This window comes from Staurois parvus, unplaced genomic scaffold, assembly GCF_062004578.1.
Source record: "Staurois parvus isolate SC_StPar_1 unplaced genomic scaffold, SC_StPar_1.0 ptg000155l, whole genome shotgun sequence".
Lineage (NCBI taxonomy): Eukaryota > Metazoa > Chordata > Amphibia > Anura > Ranidae > Staurois > Staurois parvus.
In genome coordinates, this window is record NW_028317951.1 from 12,392,226 (window position 1) to 12,416,387 (window position 24,162).

The 24,162-nt window shown below is 41.3% G+C and overlaps 1 protein-coding gene across 1 annotated transcript in view; it reads left to right on the forward strand.

Moving 5' to 3' along the window:
* Positions 1 to 24,162, forward strand: part of SERPINI1 (serpin family I member 1) — a 91,092-nt gene that overhangs the window by 60,536 nt on the left and 6,394 nt on the right. Inside the window, exons 5-8 of the mRNA XM_089675464.1 lie at positions 3,042 to 3,246; positions 16,695 to 16,792; positions 17,200 to 17,286; positions 20,696 to 20,785. Coding sequence (XP_089531590.1) covers positions 3,042 to 3,246; positions 16,695 to 16,792; positions 17,200 to 17,286; positions 20,696 to 20,785 — 480 coding nt within the window. The remainder of the gene's footprint in view (positions 1 to 3,041; positions 3,247 to 16,694; positions 16,793 to 17,199; positions 17,287 to 20,695; positions 20,786 to 24,162) is intronic.

Sequence of the window (24,162 nt, forward strand, 5' to 3'; positions counted from 1 at the left end):
TTTGTTAAAATCCCTGCGATGTACATTGATCACCCAAAAGGGATTGTTTTGTTTTTTTTTTTTTGCTCAAGAAGTGTTGAGTTACTCTTTAATGAGTTAGTTCTCCCAATTTTGTCCACTGTTTGATATGCCTGCATTAGATAGTGATTGTATAAGACTGCATTTGTAAACGTGTTAGCAATGTTGCGGATCCAGCAGCTAGAATCTGTTGATTCCTGAGGCTGGGATTGACCACTGTTTGTGGATAGCTGCAGTTTCCAACTCTGTACAGTGCAATGACAGGCTTGACTGTGGCTGCATCTGTTCATGACTGTTCGTACAGCCTGCGATTACCTGCGTTGATTCTGGCTGGACGCACACAAAGTGTGAATGCTGCCTATGAAAGCTCTTTTGCAATAAGTGTCTTTTAAAGACAAACATTCTCATAAAAATATATCTGTAGAGTTTTTATATCATTTTAAATCACGTTTGTTTATTCCATGTCATTCCTAACAACCACACACGTACATAATTATTTCCTGTACCTGGAAGCATCAGTTTGATGTTATCCAGCACAATCAGTATGTGCTTTGCAAACAATCCATTCAGCAGGCAAGATTGTTACATTTGATTGAATCACCTTTTACAGTCTGGTGAGCAATGTCTCATGTAGCAGATAAAAGGCTCTCGTACAACAGAAAATAAAAAAATTCCAGCTGGTATTCAATAGTGGTGTGTACATAACCTGTGACAACTGTAAGCTACCATGTTCCATGTATTCAGTGTTTAAGGTGTGCCAGGAAACTGTAAAATTCTATTGATGAGAAACATTCTGCCAGCAAGACCTATGTTTTACAGCAACTCTCATTAAATGGGAATTGTACACTGGATGAATGAATGAATTAATAAATGAGTAAAGAAGTAAAAAATACATCATCTATAATAACTGACCCTTGGATGGGTCATTATTTTAGTACAGCCAGGCAGGGAAATCTGAATTACAAGTAGTTGTTAAGAATCCTACCACATCTCTAAGAACATCATTGTATTATCCTGAATGGTTTTTAGTTTCCCTGATTTATTTTACTGATGTCGATTTGCAGGATATCAGTACTCCTTACTGATATACAAATAGCAAATGAATCAGATGGCAGAAAATTGTAGATGTTTTTGGTCCCGTACGAAACTACCCCCACCCACCCCCATGTTTTTCTTTTCCCACTTACCTGTAGTGCTCTTCAATGTATATACTCACCGCAGAGCGAATCCAGGGCTATCCTGCTGCGATCCTGCTGTTCATATGTCAAACAGTGGGGCCCATGCTACCATCTTGGTCCTCTTTTAGATGGCAGCATCTTCTGGGTGCTCTGTGTGCCAGGGGGCAGGGCTAAGAAAGGGAAAAAAAATAAATAATCAGACTTTTGCTGGTGGGAGAGTTAAAGTGGAGCTAACTATCTTTTGGAAGTTATGTTCAACTTTAAGGACCAAGAATATAGTAGAATGTGCTTTCCTGTGTATTCATATGTCTACTATTCATTTGCTAAGCTAGGACGCTTGGACAAATCACCATGGAGCACCATAATGTTGCCACTGGATCCAAAAGCAAATAATGGAAAAATAAACCAGTCTACTCAAATAAGTCCTGATCACTTCTCCTGACAAGTGAAATACCAAGTCCACCAGTTCTAATAAATGGAACTTAGAACATGACTGGGTTTGTGAATACTTTTTTCATGTACCTTGCTTGGATGTTGAGTTGATGAGGGCTTCCCTTGAGTCTCTGGTTCGAGCACACCTGAATGTGGTGACAGAAGTACAAGGCTCAAAGAGGATGGATGCAGGTACCATGGTAGCAGATAACTGCCATAGTCAGAAACATAATCATGATGAGCCAGGGTCATACAGGATGAGGCAGAAGCATGGTCAGGTCAGTACCAGGGAAACGGGCAGAGCAAGGTCCAGCAGTAGGCCGAGGCAAGTACCAGCGAAGAAGGAAGAGCAAGGTCCAGTAGCAGATCGAACTCCGCACCAGGGAAGCAGGCATAGAGTAGCCAGGGGAAAGCTGAGGTCGGTATCCAAAATCAACAGAGCAAGGTCTGGAACAAGCTGGGTCAGCAACAGGAAATCAGTCATCATGAGCAGGAATACAGGAACACAGAAAAAGTGGAGCTGAAGAACACCCAGTGATTAGCACACACCAGGGTTCCCTCTAAATAGGCAGTTTGGCTCCTAGGCACGTGACCATGCACGCTGGTGCACACAGATGCGCCTAAGTGTCGGTGCATGCTGAATATTAGCCAAAGCTTGTCTGTGTGTGGGTACATGTCCACGAACATTTGCTGAATGGGAATGAGCATTAGCTGCATGAGAATTAATTCTTTAACAACCTCATTGAAACTTTTCTCCTTTTAATTCTCTTTTTACTATCCTTTTTTTTTTTTTCTTCTAATAATTCAGGTAATGGTTCTCAAATAACTTTACCAGGAGCTCATGTAGGAGTTAGGTTGCATTCACATATGCAGCCTAAAAACAGTAGGTTGAGCCATGGTTTTACTGCCCACTTGAGCTTCACGGCTGCACCAAAACTAAAGCAGCATTTTGCTTTCAGCGGGCGATGCCTCTGTAAATGCGACTTATGCAGTTATATGGGGCCAGTCTGCTGCTGGACCTTGCTCTGCCTGCTTCCCTGATACTGACCTCGACCTGCTATCTGTCTACACTTCTGCCTCATTGTCCCTGGCTACATTTCTGCACAGTTGCATTGGGATAGTTGGCAAATCAAGCAGTGAGGAAGTTACTTATCGTCTCCTCGCTGCCTGTCAAACAGAGAGGAGCGGTAGTCCATGCCATAAAATGTTCCCTAAGAATGTAATCTGAGAAAGAAAACTGGTTGAGATTTGGAAAGACTGTGAAAGTTACAGAGGGTTACACTTTATATCAATATTGGTAGACTAAATAATAGTGTGGTATGTTTGTAACTAAAATATGTTCTAGGGCCAGGCTTTCTTTGCCATTTTGCCATCTCCTTTAGCTATTCTCCTATGTTTCTCTCCTATTTGCAGGAGAGTTTACGGATGGATCAAATGAGGCTGGTGGAGTTTACCAAGTGCTGGAGATGCCGTATGAAGGAGATGAACTTAGTCTTATGCTCCTGCTGTCCAGACAAGAGGTTCCTCTGGCAACACTTGAACCGTTAGTCAAAGCCTCTCTTATTGATGAATGGGCTAATTCTGTGAAAAAACAGAAAGTGGAAGTTTACCTGCCAAGGTAGGATATATATCCATATGTATAGATCTGCACACAAGAATGTCACCTTTGCTTGTTTTTATAGCTTTGGTGTATGTCTATTGTTAAAACAAACATGTTGCAAATGTGATCAATTCAAGCTTAATTTGTTGACACCGGCAGTACGCATACTGCGCTTAACAGCCGGTGGTAATCGGTAAGCTCCCGATGCATACTTGTGATCAGGACCTTTCCGATCACGTGACCGCTGGGATAGCCAATCACAGTGGTTTTGTGGGTCGTAACCCCCCTCCGCCTCAGGACTTTTAAAACACCGGGAGGCAGCCGGCGCCAAGGGGTAACATATAAAGGTAAAACGTGAATAATCAAAGGTTACTTTACGTGAACACTGCATATCAAATTGTTCAGTAGATCCAGATATAAAGGCAGCTGCAATCATTGAAAATTTCAATGTTTTCCATGAAAGTTGAGCTTGAATTGGCCTCTCATAAGTTTTTATTGGTTATTTTGCATACAGACAAGAAAAATACAAAACACAAGGAACCAACACAAAACGGTTATCCAAAAACACATTACAGCTTATGACAGGCATTGTAAAACCTCAAATAGCTGGATCGATGTGTAAAGACTGAAAGTCGTCCTGCTAATATGGCTGCTTATCATTAACATAAATCCCACCAAATTGGAGGGTAATAAAAATACACCCTTTTTCTAACTACATAAAAGTAGTCAAAATCTTAAGTGGTAGAATTGTGAATTACAGCGAACTTAATTTTGCGGTGGAATTTTGCAGTTGCTGAAAGTGCTCTCTAATTTCACCTTGCAGCACCACATCACACTAGTTCACGTTACTGTTCTTTGCAATAATGTGGTGTAACATGTATTTTACTGCTCGTTACCGCAATGCGAAGATTTAAATTAATGAACTACCAGGGTGCTGACGTACGCTCTAGGTTAGTGATGGGCTGAACACCCTCCTGTTCAGTTAGCAGTCAAACATTCGAACCTAACAAAAGTGCGACTGCGAACTTCAAACCAAGACAGTTCACTAAGTGGTATCTTGCCGCATCCGAGTAAGCGGTAAGATACCGCACAGCATTTTTAAAAAAAAAAACTACTGATGTACTGCATGAGTTAATTTGTTAAGTCATACGGTATTTTAGTAGTGAAAACTTTCTTTAATGTTTCAGCTGTCAGCTGGGTGTCCCGGCATGCAGCCCGGCAGGTCAGGAGAGGGAGGTGACGAGTGATTCCCCCATCCCCCGAACCATACCAGGTCACATGCCCTCAACATGGGTGGGGGTGCTGCGGGCCCCAAAGCACCTTGTCCACCTTGTGGACACAGGGCGTCTTCCCCACAACTGTGGCCGGTGGTTGTGGGGGCTGCGGTTGGGGGGCTTATCAGAATCACCTCTAACAAGGGGGCCACCAGATCCGACCCCCATGTGAATGGGTATGGGGTACATGGTACCGCTACTCTATTCACAAAAAAAAGTGTAGTGTAAAAAAATTACAGTAAACTGTCCTTGACAAGTTTTTTATAAAAAAAAAAAAAAAAAATGTCCCCTTAAGTAGATCCAATGTCAATGATGATGCCCTTACTTATGTTCGACTCGAACATCAAGCCCAACACTACTCTAGATCAGGGGTCTGCAACCTTTAAGACATAAAGAGCCACTTGGACCCGTTTCCGAGAGGGAAAAAAAGACTGGGAGCCGCAAAACCATTGCAACATTTAAAACAAATCCGACACTGCATATATTGCAAAAAGCGCTCTGGTCATGAAAGTGGTTTAAGGGCCCAGTAAGCAAAGGGTTAATCAGGGCCACAGTGTATCGTCATAATCACAATCATAGCCTTAGGGCAGTGGTGGGCAACCTTTTTTTTCAACTGAGCCAAATCTCGCCAAAACCACGATTGAAATTTATTTTGAGAGCCACATTTTTAAAACTAGTAATTCATCCCCCATATAGTAATTCATCCCCCCTATAGTAATTCATCCCCCATATTAATTCATCCCCCATATTAAGTCCCCAAGTCCCCCCTGTGTCAATTCACTTACCTTTGCTCCGAGCGTTCCTCTCGCCGTGTTCCCGCGCCGTTCCGTTGTAGCATGAAAATCTGTCTCCTATGAGGATCTGTCCCCCTCGACGTATCTGCGCATGTGCCATTTTCAGGCATTAGCAGCCGATCGGCGATCTCCGGCACATGCGCAGATACGTCGAGGGGGACAGATCCTCATAGGAGACAGATTTTCATGCTACACCGGTCTTCAGGGCGGACTGTGAGAGGAGCCTAGCGGGAGCCTAGCTCCGCGGGCCGGATTAAAAGGTCCGCCGGGCCGTAGTTTGCCCATTGCTGCCCTATTGCCTGTCACCTGGTGGGCAGTGTGTTCCGGAGCCGCAGCCAAGGTGATAAAGAGCCGCATGCGGCTCTGGAGCCGCGGGTTGCCGACACCCGCTCTAGATAGTTCGTTGATGCTTCTTGTCATTCAGTAACTGCCTGCCCATACAAGGTACAAGCAAACAGCACACTGACAGTCTACAGGAGCCTGAGATTGCACACATGTTCTGCTGATCACGAGTGCAATGCTTTGCAGGCTCCTAATAAAAAAAGAAAAAAAATTAATGCACATTCTTTTACCTGCAAAAAGATGTGCATTTATTTTTTTTTCAGCTGATGTACATATCAACATTCACAGTCAAATTTTGACATAATGCACAAATAACATCACTTTTCTTTACAGCAATAACCAGAATTTTTTTAATTCCTGCATGCGTTTTATGTAGGCCACTCGCACATTCATTATATGTCTATAGCTATATACCTGTCAGAAAACAGATTGCTTTCTTTTATTGAAGTTCTTACATGTCCCATAAAAAATAAAAAATGCAACTCCTTACTGTGGATGTAACTGTACAGTACAGCCAAATTGAAGCCAGCATGCAGTTTATCCAAGTATTGGTACAATGACAGAAGGGTCATCAGTTGGCTCTAAATAAAAAAAAAATTAAAAAAAAAATACATGCACAAGTTTTTCATAGATGCTATTGGGAAATGATGTGAAATCTAACAACTGCATTTTAACACGTGCATTTTAAAGGATAAGTTCACCTTTCGTAACATGTTACACCCATATTCAGGGTGTAACATGTTAAGGTTAAGGACCGGTCTCCACACCCCCGATCCCCCGTTGTGACAGTTAGCGGGGGATCTTCTCCCCCTGCTAGCTTTCACAATTTTTTTTTTTAAAAACGCAGCTGCACGGAGCTCCGCCCGCTCAGCCTCTTCACTCATTCACAGTATATGGTGAATGAATGACTAAATCACAAGTTCTGACAGCCTTTGCTGCTGTCAGCTTGTAGTTCTTAATGAACTACCACATCGCTGTGGAGCACTGTAGTAGTTCATTGAGTCTTCCTGTCAGTATCTGCTTGCCTGTACAATGAACAGGCACACAGATACACTGACCGGTTTGCAGGAGACCTGCATAGCACCAGCAATCTGATCATTGGTGCAATGCTTTAGAGGCTCCTGCAACAAAAAATAATAAATGTATATTTTCTGCAGGTAAAAAAATGTGCATTTTGTTAAAAGGGGAACTTATCCTTTTAAAGAAATGTATTCAGAACTGAGTCTTCGTTATAATAGAGCAGGCTTGCTTGTGAAGGATTTATACACTGCTCAAAAAAATTAACACTTTCTAATCAGAATGTAGCTGCTGCAGATCAATATCCCAACTCCTGGGATATTGATCTGGTCAGTTAAGTAGCAGATGGGATTGGTTATCAGTTTCAGGTGCTTTGGTGTTCATGAAATTAACAACAAGGGCAACAATGAGGCGACCCCCAAAACAGAAATGGATTTATAGGTGGAGGTTGCTGAAAATTTTTTTCCCTACTCATCTTTTTTGACTGTTTTTCACTAGTCTTTCATTTGACTAGGGTCAGTGTCACTCCTGGTAGCATGAGGCGATACCTGGACCCTACAGAGGTTGCACAGGCAGAACAACTCCTCTAGGATGGCACATCAGTACGTGCCATTGCCAGAAGTTTTGCTGTGTCTCCCAGCACAGTCTCAAGAGCATGGAGGAGATTCCAGGAGACAGGCAGTTACGCTAGGAGAGCTAGACAGGGCCGTAGAAGGTCCTTAACCCATCAGCAAAACAGGTATCTGCTCCTTTGTGCAAGGAAGAACAGGATGAGCAACGAAATTACCTCCAGCAGGCCACTGGTGTAAATGTCTGACCAAACAATCAAATAGACTTCATGAGGGTGGCCAGAGGGCCCGATGTCCTCTAGTGGGCCCTGTGCTCACTGCCCGGCACCATAGAGCGTGATTGATATTTGTCAACACCATGATTGGCAGGTCCGCCACTAGCACCCTGTGCTTTTCACAGATGAGAGCAGGTTCACCCTGAGCACATGTGACAGACGTTAAAGGGTCTGGAGAAGCTGTGGAGAATGTTATGCTGCCTGTAACATCGTTCAGCATGACCGTTTTGATGGTGGGTCAGTGATGGTCTGGGGAGGCATATCCATGGAGGGACGCACAGACCTCTACAGGCTAGACAATGGCACCCTGACTACCTGACCTAAATCCAATAGAACACCTCTGGGATATCCATGTTGCATCTCAGACTGTCCAGGAGCTCAGTGATGCCCTGGTCCAGATCTGGGAGGAAATACCCCAGGACACCATCTTTCGTCTCATTAGGAGCATGCCCCAACATTGTCAGACATGCATACAAACACGTGGGGGGCCATACAAAATACTGAGTACCATTTTGAGTTGCTGCAATTAAATTTCAGCAAAATGGACTAGCCTGCTGCATCATTTTCTCACTTTGATTTTCAGAGTGTCTTTGAATTCAGTCCTCTGTAGGGTGATCAATTTCATTTCCATCAAACGATGGGGCATCCTTGTATTTCTAACACATTACCCAGTCCATATCAGTATAGATATCCAGCATAATATTTTTTCCCTTTGAGATCTGATGTGTTTTCAAAGTATTCCTTTAATTTTTTTGAGCAGTTTATTTACCCATATTTATTCAGTCTGAGTTTGCCAGTTTGTCACCCTCTTTATTTTAGTTTTTGCCTTCTTAACTTTGCCTGACTTCACACACTGCATTCACAGAAGATGGAAAATGTGTGAGATCCGACAGACCAGCGACTGTCAAGCTTCAAGTGACCTCTGTCCTTCTGATTGCCTCAGTAAATGGCAGCTCTCATATTTCTATTTTGAGTAATGGAACTCCTGAATGTACCACACTACAGTCTATCCAGTAAGGTTACAGGCTCTATTTTTGGGAGGAATCTACACCTTGCCCTTGAGTATAATGTTTAAAGTGGTTCTAAAGGCTGAAGGTTTTTTATATTTATGCATTCTATGCATGAAGGTAAAAAAATACCTTCAGTATGCAGCTCTCCCCCCCCAGCCACCCCCCCCCCAATACTTACCTGTGCCTGATTTGTATGAGAGCAGCAGCTCTCCCGGGTTTCTCCCTCCTCATTGGCTGAGACACAGAAGCAGGAGCCAGGCACAGCCGGGGAGGGGGTAGCCGAGGTGCACACTGTGTGTCTTATGGAAATAAAGGGCCAGCTTGGGAGTGAGCATGCAAAAGAGCTCAGCCGGGGGAAGGGGCCAGGAGCTCTGGTGGAGGACCCCAGAAGAGGAGGATTGGGGCTGTGCTGTGCAGTGCAAAACCATTTCACAGAGCAGGTAGATATAACACGTTTGTTTTTGTTTTGTTTTTTTTTACCTTTACAATCACTTTAGGAGCAGGGGTGCTGTTGAAAGAAAGGCCAGCTAAAAAAAACATCCATCCAACTCCTCTTTTTGAGTGCTCAGCATGACGAACAAAGTATTGTTTTCAATAAATAGGCTTTCGGTCAAGTGGGCAAGCCACTTAATCATTTAGATGATCTTTCATGTTTGACACTGGCTAATTCATATTTCCTTTCTGATCAGGGTGTTGGTAGTGAAACTAATTTACAGCAATGTCTTGAATAAAAATCAATTCTGTCCCTGGTAGGAAGAAGTCCAGCTCCGTTTTTGCTTTATTTCATCTTGATGTATGGCATTTTGTAGGATGGCAAGATTGAAATTTGATGTAGTGATTCTGTAATTTCCCTACTTAGTGCTGTGAGATTAACTGCTGCCTTCTGATTCCAAATGCTCAAGCAGTGTGGAATTTTATCAAAGCATTAAATAAACAGTTATAAATATTTATATCTACTGACTAGAAGAGGCATTCTGCAAAGTGCAGAATCCAGATAATGTCTACAGAGAATGAAAACCAAAAGAGCAAGAGTGATAAGTTCTCCTTTGCCTAAGCCTCGTCAGGAAAACATTAGCAGGAAACTCATTTCTTCAAGTTTAAAATAACAAGGCCTACAGAGTGTGCATTGTATGAAAGGGAAAATAACTTACCAATGTAAATCTCCGGAATCGATTTTATGCCTTCATTTATGAGCTGTACAATAGGAAAAAAAATGTATCTGTGTTATAAAGAATATTTTGTGTTGAAGAAAACCACTGAACTGAGGATTGTTCTAATGAAATCTGGGCAGGTTTACTGTCAGATGTAATAAAGATGGATAAAGCCAATGTATTATTAGGTAGTCCGCACCTTTTTCAAGCGCATATGTCACTTTTGCACAGCGGCGCATTTATACGTATCTGTAACATTATTGGCCTGATTCTATAAAGAGTTCCTGTTCATAAGTATAGCAACCAATCAGAATTCACTTTTCAGAAGTTGAGTGATTAGAAAGAAGGCAATTCCGAATGAAAATAGGATATTACAAAAGCAGAGGTTGCCCTCAATGAAAATCACTGCCTAGAAAAAAAAAACAATAATCCAGACTTTATATATATATATATATATATATATATAGAGAGAGAGAGAGAGAGAGATTGATTAGATAGATATAGATTAGATAGATATATATAGAGAGAGAGAGAGGTCAGGGGTATGTGTGGACTCGACTTTAAAAAAAAAAAAAAAAAGTTGCATGCAACTTCAACTGTTTATCCAATTTCTGCATCTACTAACCATTTTGAAATATACTTTACAAATGTTAACTGTTGTTTATATAAAGTTGAGCTTGGCTTGGTATTTATTACAGGTACTTATATAGTGCTGACAATTTACACAGCTCTTTACATATACATTCATAGGCCACTTTTATTAGGTACACCTTGCTAGTTCTGGGTTGGATGCCCTTTTATCACCAGAACAGTGTTCATTTTTCATGGCATAGATTCAACAAGGTGGTGGAATTATTATAAGCATTATCCTGCTGGAAGTAGCCATAAGAAGATGGGTACACTGTAGTCCGAAAGGGATGGCCATTCTCCTCTGACATAAACAAGGCATTTTACAACTACCGCTCACTAGATATTTTCTCTTTTTCGGACCACTCTCTGTAAACTCTAAAGATGGTTGCGTGTGAAAATCCCAGTAGATCAGCAGTTTTTGAAATACTCAAACCAGCCCGTCTGGTATCAACAGCCAACTATTCCACGCTCAAGTCACTTAAATCCCCCTTCTTCCCCATTCTGATGCTCGATTTGAACTTCAGCAAGTCATCTTCACCACATCTAGATGCTTAAATTAATTGGGTTGCTGCCATGTGATTGGCTGACTAGCAATTGTGTTACAGGTGTACCTAATAAATTGGCCAGTGAGTGTATAATGTACATTCACTTGAATACCTGCCCTCAAGGAACTCACAGTGTAAGGTCCCCAAATTGCATCCATACATACACATACTGGGGCCAGTTTTAGACAGGAGCTGATTAACCTACCAGCATGTCTTTGGAGTGTGGGAGAAAATTTGCACAGGGAGAACATGCAAACTCCGGCCAGGTAGTGCCATGGTTGGGATTTCAACAGGCGACCCTAGTAGTGCAAGGTGGAAGTGTTAACCACTTAGCCACTGTGCTACACTCCCAACTCCTAAGTCTCCATGCTGGTTCGTGGACAATAAGGAATTGGCCTGCAGACAGGCCAACATCAACTTTATGGGGAACAAAAAAAATATCAAAAGTTGCATAAAACTTCACTGACCTACTGACTGTGTAAAAATCTAATTTACACTAAAGGTTACTTCTGTATTTTTTATCATATGATTTTTGACAAGTTTACATTACAAATATAACAATCAGGACTTTCAAGTGTCTAATTAACACTTACAAGATTCTAATGTTGCTATTTATATAATACTTTGGCTGTGTTGCTAACCACATGTGAATAAATCTAGTCTTAAAAATGACTGCTGATCTTTGTAAACATAAATGCAAACATACATTATCTCTGCAAAGTGCTGAGCAGGCTTTATATTCATCTTGCCTCTAGCCAGATGGTACTTAAAATCTGCTGTGAGCTAATAATGCATTTTTAATTAGTATGATTTAGTCTGATGAGTCCATCATATGGTTGACCCATTCTGTACATATCAGAATTCATAATTGTTTGATATTTTGGTGTTTGGAGAATTGGTTTTGAATTTGATGTCTTATATTACCTCTGCATCACCTACATTACCTATGCTGCTTGAATTTATGTTCTGGGCATGCAGGCTTTGTTACCTCTTAAAGCTTTTAATTGACACTGGACTCTTGGGGCCTAATTACCTTCATACTAAGAATATACTTATATTGCATGGCTTTTTTAAACTACTTACTATATGTTTAGGTATCCATTAGGGTTGCACCGATACTTGTGCAAATGCTTGAATATCTAAAACCAATACCTTTGCAGTGAATGGGCTCAAATCATACTGCAAAGAATCGCATGTGATTCCTATCTAAATCCCATGCTGTTTCCCTGTGGGTGCCATGTGTTTTGAGCTATACAAAATGGATCAATTTGCACTGCAAATCCCACTGCACTCACAGAGAAACTGTATGTGCTTTGGACAAGAATAGCACTGCATTTCTGTTCAAATCACATGCGATTCTTTGCAGTGTGATTTGAGCCCATTCATTTTGTATTAGCTCATATTGCACCCCAAAGGTATTGGTATTGGCGAATACTTTAGTGCAAGTATCCATACTCTTACTTGCCGATTTAAAAAAAAAAGCAAAAAAAAAAAAGCGGTGTCTGTGCAATCGGAGTATCCATACATGGCAAGATCATTCACTGAACAATCTACAGCAAGGGATTTAACCATTCTAATTCTATGGTGACAGATCGATGCAATCTGCTGTAGAAATGAGCAAATCAGTTGACCGATCAGAATCAGAGGATCATCAATGATACAAAATCAGTTTGCAAATTAGGTATTTATAGCAAAGATTTCTACATATCAATTTTGATTGTACTTTAAGTAAATAAAACACATTCTAGATTGCCTACCTCTGGCCTGACCTATAGTGTGACATTTTGTCTTGAGTAACTAAATTTATTTTACAGCCCTGTTCAATACCAGATGTTTTTAATATATTTATTGTGTATGTTATGTATCATTTGTGTCTGTTCTTGTCCTGAACCCGCTTACAGTTTAAAGTACATACCACAGTCATATAAAGATTGACATTAGAACCACAGAGTGGAAAGCTTCTTACTACCTGTATGTTTTTGGATTGTGGAAGAAATAGACCAATCTACAGGAAACATGTAGAAATCCTTCAAATATAATCCACATTGTGAACTCAAGACTCTAGGACTGCAAGTCAAGAATGCCAGACACCTAACCCATGCAATTTCAGAGAACAACCCTGCCTTATGTTGGAAATTTGAATCATGAAAATAGAAATGTATTACTTTACTAGTGCTTTGGGAATGACAAAAATGGGTGTTTACAGAGCAACTCACATCATTCATCTACAAAATAAAAATACCAAACTAAACCCAACCTTACAAATTTTAAAATATTAGTCATATTACTCTAACCTAGCCCACTGGTCCAGAAAAAAAATTTCTGTTTAACAGACAACTTCTAATTTTGAAATTTAAATTGCTGATATTTATTCCACCACTGTCACTGGATGTGGCAAAATCCACCTTTTGCACATTTTTCTAATGAGAAACAATTACCATATCTCCAATTAACTTGATTCTCTAGAATCTAAACATGCCTTTAAAAATACAATTATATGGATTACATGCAACATTGAGATGGTTGTAGCCATTCTATGAAAGATATGAATATTTTGTTCTTAAAGGGAACTTCCCAAATACTAAGGAAAAGAAAACGTTTGAGCTAAGAATAATTCTGTTTGAAACAAAAGAAAATGGACTAAATGTTTTCTAAATTGCTATCCCACAGTTTTATAACTACTCTCACCTCTGAAACTCTTCTCCCCTCCCAGTCCATAGCCCTGACTCTTCCTTCTTTTACTATCAAAGTTTAAGTACCATTGCTGTGTATGTATGTTTTTGTGGGGTTTTTTTCTCCCTTAGATTATCTTACTTAACAATCTGGTAAAACTTTGTGTATTACTATTGCTTTGACCCTGAAGAAGGCGGTACACCCCAAAAGCTTGTCCTGAACATTTGGATGTTGGTGCAAACTAAGTATCATGGACAGTACTCAATTGGTTTTGTATTTAACATTTAGTTTAAAAGTAACATTAGTATGTTGAACGACATCTTTCCAATATCATACAAACTTAGGACATCTCCAAATAAAATTTATGAAATCTCCCAGGGTATGTTTACATGTAGTACATTTAGAAATATTCTGAAGGCCAGCTGTATAAAGTGAATAGGGAGACTTTCTGCTGATCTAGAGACAGAGGAAATTATCCATATTATCTCTGACCACCCCTGTTTGGCATTGAGCTTTATTTACTAAAGGCAAATAGACTGTACAGTTGAACTCCTTTTCCACAAAGCATAGTGAATGTGATGAAGCTCTGCTGATTTACATAATCCAATCATGTACAAGAAAAAATTTGTTTCTTTTTGTTTGTTTTTCTTTTTTTCTCCTCGCCCCTGATTGGGTATTTTTTACAAAGTGAAGCTTCACCACATGCACCAAGCTCTGGTGAAAATTTGTGAAACTGCAAATGAAAACTTGACAGCCTATTTGCATTTAGTAAAGCAATCCCATTGCATATGTCCTAAAGTATAACTAAAGGCAAAACCGTTTTTTCTTTATTTTTGATAGTGGGGAGGAAGTAGCACCTCTGTCAGTTTTTATTGCTGTCTATGCTCCCGTTAAGGAAATGCACCCTCTCTATTTGTCCTGTTTACCACTATTATTGAAAGTGAAAAAAAAACACATTTTGTATTGTCCCCAGAAAAGTAATAGTGGAGAAATGTTTTAATGGGGACACTAGTTCTGGTGACCTTTTTAACTTTCAGGAATTTCCACTCACTTCTTGTTTGACTATGGGATAATATACCTAACTCTTACACTCATACACTTATAAAATGATTAGTGGATCCCCTTACCCCAGCCCACAAAATGTTGCACCTGCATGGCTAACTAATATGGATTGGGAGTTAGCAAACATTTTCTTAAAGGGGAATTTCTTAAATTAGAGGAGGTTTTTTGTATTTTCATACAGTACATGTGCCAGAGCCACCACTTTTTGCTATATCTTTACAAGATGATTTAAACACAATACATTGGCCAAGTTTGTAAAAGATTGCAGTGGATTCAAGGATTGGTAAATGTCAGAGGCTTACTGCTGTCATACTGTGGTATATTGTACCCTTAAAGTGGAACTAACCCCTCCTATTCTATACAGACAAGGACGCTGCCATCTTATCCTCTGTTTGAACTGCTGTGGCCATAGTGCTGCACATGTGATCAGCTATGATCCCAGCCATTTGATGGCTTGAATGTCCAGATGAGACCTCACATAAGCACCATGCCAACTGTGATAGTTATCAGAGACATGCCTTGAATGTAACCATTTTGGAAAGCCATTATATCAGCAGGTTTAGTCGTGCTTTAATACGAATTACTCCTGAAATTCTGGTATGCTAGTAGTGTGAGAGAGAGAGGAAAATTAACTGTAACAATTCAACACCTCTGGAAAATATTTCAGAAAAAAACAAGGCATTTTAATGTTTTGTAGATTTCCATTCATTTTGGTGCATTTTCCAAAGCAAATTTGGAGACCAGAATTGCATCTTCAATAGCACAAAAGGCCTATGTAAACCGTGCCAGAGTAAATTCTGAAAATATTTAAGGAGGACCTAAACTGTGAATCCTGTGAAAAAAAGCAGTGAGAGGATAATACTAGGTACCTGTATTGCCTTTGTCACCCTGCAACTGGTGTTTACCCTGTTACTGACTTGAATGGAGAAATAGCAGAGAGATGCTTGTCTTCAGGTATAATTCCTCTCTGGCAAGAACAACTGGGCAGCACAGTTGCAACATCCTCAAATCTCATTCCAGATTTAGTGGGACTAGCAATCAGAGGCAGCACTGATTTACATGATCTCACTCTGCAAATACACTGCTTTGAGGCTCAAAGCACAGGAGTGTCTAGGCACACAAAGTAGAAAGCAATTTTAGGAGGACAGAGGCGGCAACCAGGTGAGGAGTACAAAGACGTGTGTCTTGCCTACAGTCAAGCATGGTGGTGGGAGTGCCATGGTATGGGGCTGCATGAGTGCTGCCGGCACTGGGGAGCTACAGTTCATTGAAGGAACCATGAATGCCAACATGTACTGTGACATACTGAAGCAGAGCATGATCCCCTCCCTTCGGAGACTGGGACACAGGGTAGTATTCCAACATGATAATGACCCCAAACACACCTCCAAGACGACCATTGCCTTACTAAAGAAGCTGAGGGTAAAGGTGATACACTGGCCAAGCATGTCTCCATGTCTAAACCCTATTGAGCATCTGTGGGGCATCCTCAAACGGAAGGTGGAGGACCGCAAGGTCTCTAACATCCACCAGCTCCGTGATATCATCATGGAGGAGTGGAAGAGGACTCCAGTGTCAACCTGTGAAGCTCTGGAGAACTCCATGCCCAAGAGGGTTAAGGCAGTGCTCTAAAGTAATGGTGGTCACACAAAATATTGACACTTTGGGCCCAATACGGACATTTTCACTTAGGGGTGTACTCACTTTTGTTGCCAGCTATTTAGACATTAATGGCTCTGTGTTGAGTTATTTTGAGGGGACAGCAAATTTACACTTTTATAAAAGTTGTACACTCACTACTTTTACATTGTAGCAAAGTGTCATTTCTTCAGTGTTGTCACATGAAAAGATATAATAAAATATTTACAAAAATGTGAGGGGGTACTCACTTCTGTGAGATACTGTGTGTGTGTGTGTGTGTGTGTATATATATATATATGTATGTGTGTGTATATATATATATATATATATATATATATATACTAACATACACACACACACACCCTTATATAGGCAGGAATGTTCAGTATTATCAGTAGATTGCATTTTTGCTCAATTACCTAATATAATGATGGAAATATTTGAATATAATGCTGTTTTGATCTTGGATAACTTATCTTACAGGTTCAAAGTTGAGGAGACTGTCAATCTGAAGGATGTGCTGACAAGACTTGGCATTATAGAGATATTCGGAAGAAAAGCTGATCTGTCTGCAATATCCGGTATGATACCTTTGTGGTATTTGTAACTTCCATTTTCCTGCTCATTTTGTTGTCACTGTACTTTATAACTTGCATTTATCTTTATTATTTATTATATGACACAGTGCATTAATAATGTATGGAGTAATATCCACACAGGTCTTATTTGTTTGGTATGCTTGAGAATAAATAGAATGGAAATGTACTTAAAATTGTTCTTTTGCATGTGTGCACGTTGCATAACGTGCAGTGTGTAAGAATAACTGCTTTAATTTATCTAGGCTTCATCATTCAATCGTTGTCAAGAAGTATTTCCCCTGAAAGTGTTAAAAGGGGTCATTAATATTCTGAGTTGCTGTACAAAAAATATGAACAAGTGGAAAGTAACAAGAAAGCTAACCAGTTTTACCTTTTGTGCTTATTTCCAGAACACAAGGACCTTTACGTGGACAAAGCTGTTCACAAGTCTTATTTGGAGGTTAATGAAGAGGGATCTGAAGCTGCTGCAACCTCTGGTACAGTATCGCATGGCCGTTCTTCAGTGTAGTGATGACCATCCAATTCAAGTTCTAATATAAAAATCTGAAATGTTCAGTCTCAGCTGTCCAGCTACATTTTCCAATAAGTCTATTAGGTTCACTGGACCTGGAGACGTGTTGTGGCAGTGCCCTAAATGTTTTCTAGATTTGTCTGGCTCTTTCCAGTTCATGTAGCTATGGACATCGAGTTATAAAAAAAAACTTCTCTTGTTACCTGCATTAAAGACAAACACCTTTTGGTACTGTAGTAAAATCAGAACACACTTAATAGTGAGTATGGGAAATGCAGTGTGTCTTTCAGACTTCAAGTGGTTAACAATAGTGACAAAACTTTAACTGAATCTCACTGTCTAATGGATAACTTGTTTAGGTAAATTAGGCTTTTTTTATCATTATTGGGCAATTATGAATCTAGTGTACATACTTCATCCTGGTATGTGATAGTAAGTACTCTTTTCGTCTTGGTAAAGTGCTTATAAAGAATGGACTCTTCTGTATTTAATGTATCCCAGGATGATTGTAAAGCTCACTGTGGGAGACTTCTCATTTATTTAAAATGCTGCTTTAATTAGCATTTTTAAAAGATTGTCATTTAAGTGTTTGTTCCTGCTGTTTGACTTCCATGGAAATGACATTAGCTTTGCATTACTGCACATACTGTACTGAACCCTGCTATTTAGAACATACAAAAATACTAACCCAAACATGTTTAAAGGGCAACACTATTAAAAGCTGATATTTTCATTGGATATGTTACATTCTGGCTACTTTTCTCCCAGTGACTCCAGTGGTGAGATCTCCTCAGTAGAATCCTCTGCAAAGCACTGCAAAGAAAAATCTAAGAGACAGTCTCCAAATTTATGTAAATATTAGGGAGTCCAACTGCAAAAGGTGACATCTTTTATAGTCTTGTGTCAAAGGGCTTTGACAGAAACTTATGACAAAATCTTTCTACTGGTCTCTGTGAAGGATAAAATCCTTTATTATATATATATTATCATTTATTAAGGGACACAGGGTTCATTCTGATAAGAAAATTATACCGTTCCTACAGGAGATTAGACACTAGCAAGCAATGCTGTTAGTCAGCCAGATATAACCACTCCCACTCTCATCAAGCTCCAGTTGTATTTGCTAGTGCCTAGGAGAATCGACATCTTCTCTCTCTGAGAGAAGCAAAATCCCTTCTACAAGATAATTTCCATTGCTATCAAGATTTCCTGGTTCTGCTATCAAGATCCTTTTGTTTTTGGGAACGGCTGATCCTCAATGTAGTGTTTGAGGCTGTGCCAGGATATTGCCCTAGAGCACTGGGCTATGCTGTGGGCCCTCTCCAAGGCATCTGGTTTACTGTCTGAATTACACGTAGAGTGCTTTACAGTTCCAGGACCATGGTACCCCCACTGGTAGAACCTTGTCCTTGAAGACTCTTTAGGGAGGGGGGATGATAACTTTGCCTTGGACATGTTCCTCTGGATACAGCCTAGCCCTTTCCAGCTTCTCTGCATTGTGGGGGCAGAAGGGAATCTTCTCAACCGCTGCTGCCACACATTAAGGTCCTTGCTCTTTTAAGGGAGACTAATGTGCTTGGTACTATTGCTTCAATTGCATCCCTAAAAAAGTTAACACTGAAGCTCAGGTGGCAACACTTTATGGTCGCAAGTTGCTGGCAGGAGCAGGGCATTGCACCATTTTTGGATTTGACTCCCAGTGTTAACTCTTCTAAGTCTGTGCATGCCATTTTGAATTTACCACTTGCTCTGTTGAGTTTGCATGAGCCTCGTGTTGCCGCACTATGATTATGTGCACCACTTCCTGTATGTGCACACGCTCTCTCGGCCTTTCTTCCAATGGACTCACTTTTTTCTTCATTGCCTAGGGTTCCCAGAAGGGACAGCTTGCCCCCTTCCCCAACTATTGCTAAATGGCTTAGGTTGCTTATTATTCAAGCCTATAGGCTTGAGGACAAAGTTTCACCCATCAAGGTTTGCTCTATTAGATCAGTGGGTGTCTCTTGGGCCTTTTAGCATTAGGCATGTGCTTCTAAGAATTGCAAGGCTGCCACCTGATCTCCTGTTCATGTTCGCTAAATTGTACCAGGTGAATGCTCAGTCCTTTTCTAATACCTGCTCCTTGAAGCAACTATTTGAGCTGCGGGTGTTCCCAGTTGTTTTGTTGGTATTTTGTTTGCTGTGTTGCCTGCCTCTCAGTTGGACTGCTTTTGGACAGACTTCTTGGAGCAGAATAATTAATCCTGTGTCCCCTAATGAACAATAAAGAAATAGGATTTTTGTACTTAATGTAATATCCTTTTATAGAATTTATTTGGGGACACAGGTCCCACCCCTCTGTTGTTATGCTCCACTCCTACTATTGCTCTTTCCAGAAAACTGCAGCTTTCATGGTAGTGGGATTGTTATATCTGGTGGTCTAACAGCTTTGCTGGCTAGTGTTCAGTGTATGCAGCAGTATAATCCTCCTTGTATCAGAGTTAACCCTGAGTTCCTTTTTCAACTCCAAAAAGATGATTTTATGGCAAGTAAAATCTATGTCTTTGTATTATGACAGCAGGGAGACTTCCTCGCCACCAAAATACACAGATCAGCGCTGCAGTCTATAACCTACAGTGCTGATTTAGTGTTTCCAGCAGGGTAGTTGAATAGATTGGGTTTTGTTCAACCACAGTGGCCATACATGGATTGAAATTCAGCTGGTCCAAACTAGACACATGTTATTCCTTGTATGGCCAGCTTTACTTTCATCAAGATACTCTGGTACATATACAGTATAAGCTGCCCTACCTCACTCAAACAGGAAGGAACTACAGGCCAATTCCTTGAGCTTGTTGTGGTGGCGCAGTCTTCTGCACCAACCACAGCAAAGTGAGGAGAAAGAGAGTGAGGTTTAGTGGAAGTGGGTGGGTCTTTATATCCGCAGTTAAAGGAAACCTGTATGAAGAAAATGAACAGGCTGCCAATGCTGAGCACCCCTTTTGAAAATGCTAGTTGCTTCAAGGTTATGCCAATCCAAAGGCATTATTCCATTTTGAGCCACTGACTCACAAGAACTATGATAGAGTTCTGATAATCTTCTAATTTTTACAAGCTTACATGCGTTTCTTTTTGGTTAGGGATGATATTGAGGTATAGGCATCCAGGCAACTAGCATTTTTAGGAGGTCAGCAATGGCACCCTTTGTATTTCTTTCATTTCATTTTCCTCTAATTAAATGTCACTAAGCATTTTATCTATGACCTCTTTAAAACAGAACCCAAAGGGCTGCAACAGATGATATATGCAGTGACTCTGAAATGAAGAAAGTGTCACATGAAGCTTAACTAATGTGGCATAATGTGGGTTTAATGTCTTCTGTTGTGTCACTATAGGAATGATTGCCAATAGCAGAATGGCAGTGCTGTACCCCCAGGTTATTTTTGACCATCCATTCTTCTTCGTGATTAGAAACCGCAAAACCGGTGAGTTGTATCCTAATCTTTGTATGACTTAGTGCTGTGGTTCCCTGTAGTGTATGTAGTGCTGCCAAATGCAATGAACTCTTTACCATTCCCATGGCATGATGCAGAGTTTTCTACATTTAAAGGAAACGCTACATGTAAAAAAGAATTAATTACATTGCAGGTTACTGTATACGTAACTCTATCGGGCTTATTTGATGGAGAAATTCAAAGAGCAGTGAAGATATATAAAAGTGAAAGTTAAAGATGAGTCAGTCTGGAATATCTTACATGCAGTATCTTATTCTCTGGTATATGCATGTTTTGGCTGTGCCGATTCCCACGATTAATGAATGGTGTAATTATTCAGATCAGACATCATGAGCATATTAAGGTGAAGCGAAAAGTCTCAATTGACTCAAACTAAGATTCATAAATTTACTAGCGAAATTTAGCAGTAACTGTAGCAACCAGTTTTTATATTTGAGTCAGGTCAGGGACAGCTGAATTTGGAATACCTGTGTCGTGCTAGTAAATGCTTTACCTCTTAGACCTCATTCGCATGCAAATATATGGATTAATATTCCTGTATAGGACATTTCTAAATGCATGTAATTATTTTAAAGTGATATTAAACTGTTGTATTTATTTTTTTATATTTCAATATATGTATTAAGGATTTTTAGAAACATTATACAGAAAGACAGGAGACGCAACCCACCAACATGACGAGTTGCAGAACATAAGCAATAAAATAGTAAATTCAAGTACAATGTGTAGCAACATAACAACAAAATCGACCAATAAAGCGTAATGAGGAATACACTGGTAGCACAATCAAAGTTTGATCAATTGTGAGCAAATTGCTCCATAAACAAGGTGGTATGAATAATATCATTAAAATAATAGTCAAAAATATAGAGAACAAAAAATTAGGAAAGAACTGAAGAAGAAAATAAAGAATAAAACCCTGAAAAGAAATAATAGAGAGGGCCAGCCAAGAGTCCGTTAAATTGTTAAGTATACCAGCAAGTTTATCATTAATCATAACCCAATTAAGTTTCTGTTTGACTAAGTCCAGCGAGATTGCTGACTGTTTCCCATGTTTGGCTATCGTAATTGTCAGGAATGAACTGGCCAGCAATGGTGGGACTCACCTGCCTTTTGATCTGCAGTACCAGGGCTGGCCAGCGGATGCTCCCAGCAATCAGAGACTCAACTTTGCAGCCAGCTAACACCTGGAACTGAATATGCTGGGGTATTTAAGGGATGGCCAGACCCACAGACTCTGCCTTGGTGTTGTGTTTGTCCTGGGCCCTGTATCCTGTTTCTGTCCTGCATCCTGTTTCTGAACCGCTGCTGACTTCTCCTGTTCTGATCCCTGGCTTGTGACCCTGACCATCCTTCTGCCTGACCCTCTGTACTACGCTGCTTGCTACCTGCTGAACCTGGCCTGTGACCCCGACCAATCTCCGCTTGCTCCCCCTGTACCTACCTGCCCTATTGATATTGACCCGGCCTGCCTGACGACGCTTGCTTGTATGTACTGTTATCTGTGGGTGGTTGGTTTGGTTTGGTTGCACTGTATTATGTTTTAGTATTGCACTGCGTTTATGTTTGTATTGTTAGTGTTAATAAATTATATTGTTTATAACATACCTGAGGTCTGCGTTTCCCTGCGTCAGCCACACACCTCTGGTCACACCTGGGAGCCCTGACATTACACCAAGGCCAATCCTGACCAGAAGTGGCTGCACAGGGAAGCCATCTTGGCTTGTTGCTGGGAAGGATGGATCTGGATGAGGTTGTGTATTTATATCTGCTAGTGTTTGATGACAGGGAGTATGCTTATCAAACTCTGAAGGAGTATCCCAGGGATCAACTACTAGAATGTATACGGCTCGCTCATGTTCTAGTAGATCAGGGCACAGAGTTCTCTGAGGTGCAGCCTTTGATTGAGGTTTGTGCTGAGTTGGTTTCATCTGGTTCCCCCGAATGCAGGGATGAATTTTTGCCACCATTTAGTGCAGACCAGGTAGAGTCCCTGGTGTGGTTATTAGAGGATGATGTGGGTTACTTTCTGGAGCGTTATTCCACATGTTCACCACAGACACTAAGAGATTATATAAACGCAGTGCAGTCATTGACCAGACAGGCTTTGTGTAAGCTCAGCTTTGTTCAACCCCTACTGCAGACATGGACAGACTTGTTGCACCCAGCCTCAGTCAGCTTACAAAAACCCAGTCCTGCTTCTAACTCTACTCCTGTATTCCCACCAGCTCCTCCAGTTACAGCCCAGTATACTTGGCTATCTACCGCATGTCAGTACCCTGTTCCCACTCGCTGCACCTATCCTGCCTTTAACCCTGTAAAAAAGCCCTCTGTAGCAACTGCTCCCTCTCCTGTTCCATCCTCCAGTTTTTCTCTGTCTCCAGCTGCTCCATTCGTTTGCAGACCTGCGTTTACTTGCAGTGCTCCAGTAGTTAAAACCAGAAAAAAGCGAAAATTCTTTCCAACCAATACCATCCTGCCAGTATCCAAACCGGTGAACCTGCCTTCCGTGACTCAGCCTGAAGCCTCTACTCAGCCTGAAGCCTCTACTCAGCCTGAAGCCTCTACTCAGCCTGAAGCCTCTACTCAGCCTGAAGCCTCTCTTCAGCCTGATGCCTCTCTTCAGCCTGATGCCTCTCTTCAGCCGGATGCCTCTCTTCAGCCGGATGCCTCTCTTCAGCCGGATGCCTCTCTTCAGCCGGATGCCTCTACTCAGCCGGATGCCTCTACTCAGCCTGAAGCCTCTACTCAGCCTGAAGCCTCTACTCAGCCTGAAGCCTCTACTCAGCCTGAAGCCTCTACTCAGCCTGATGCCGCTACTCAGCATGATGAACTGATCCAGCCCGACGATCCTATTAGGCCAGTTGACTCGATGCCCGCTGTTGATCCAGATGATCCGGTACCTGATCCAGTGCCCGCTGTCGTGCCAATTGACTCAGAGCCCGCTGTCATACCTGGTGACCCGGTGCCCACTGCCTTGCCAGATGACGCGGTGCCCGCTGGCAAGCCAAATGACCTGATGCCTGGTGACCCAGTGCCCGCTGTCATACCTGGTGACCCGATGCCCGCTGTCGAGCCAGACAATCCGATACCTGATGGCTCGGTGCCCGCAGTCTTGCCAGACGACTCGGTGCCCGCTGTTCCGCCAGTCGACTCGGTGCCCGCAGTCTTGCCAGACGACTCGGTGCCCGCAGTCTTGCCAGTTGACTCGATGCCCGCTGTTCCGCCAGTTGACTCGGTGCCCGCAGTCTTGCCAGACGACTCGGTGCCCGCAGTCTTGCCAGACGACTCGGTGCCCGCAGTCTTGCCAGACGACTCGGTGCCCGCAGTCTTGCCAGACGACTCGG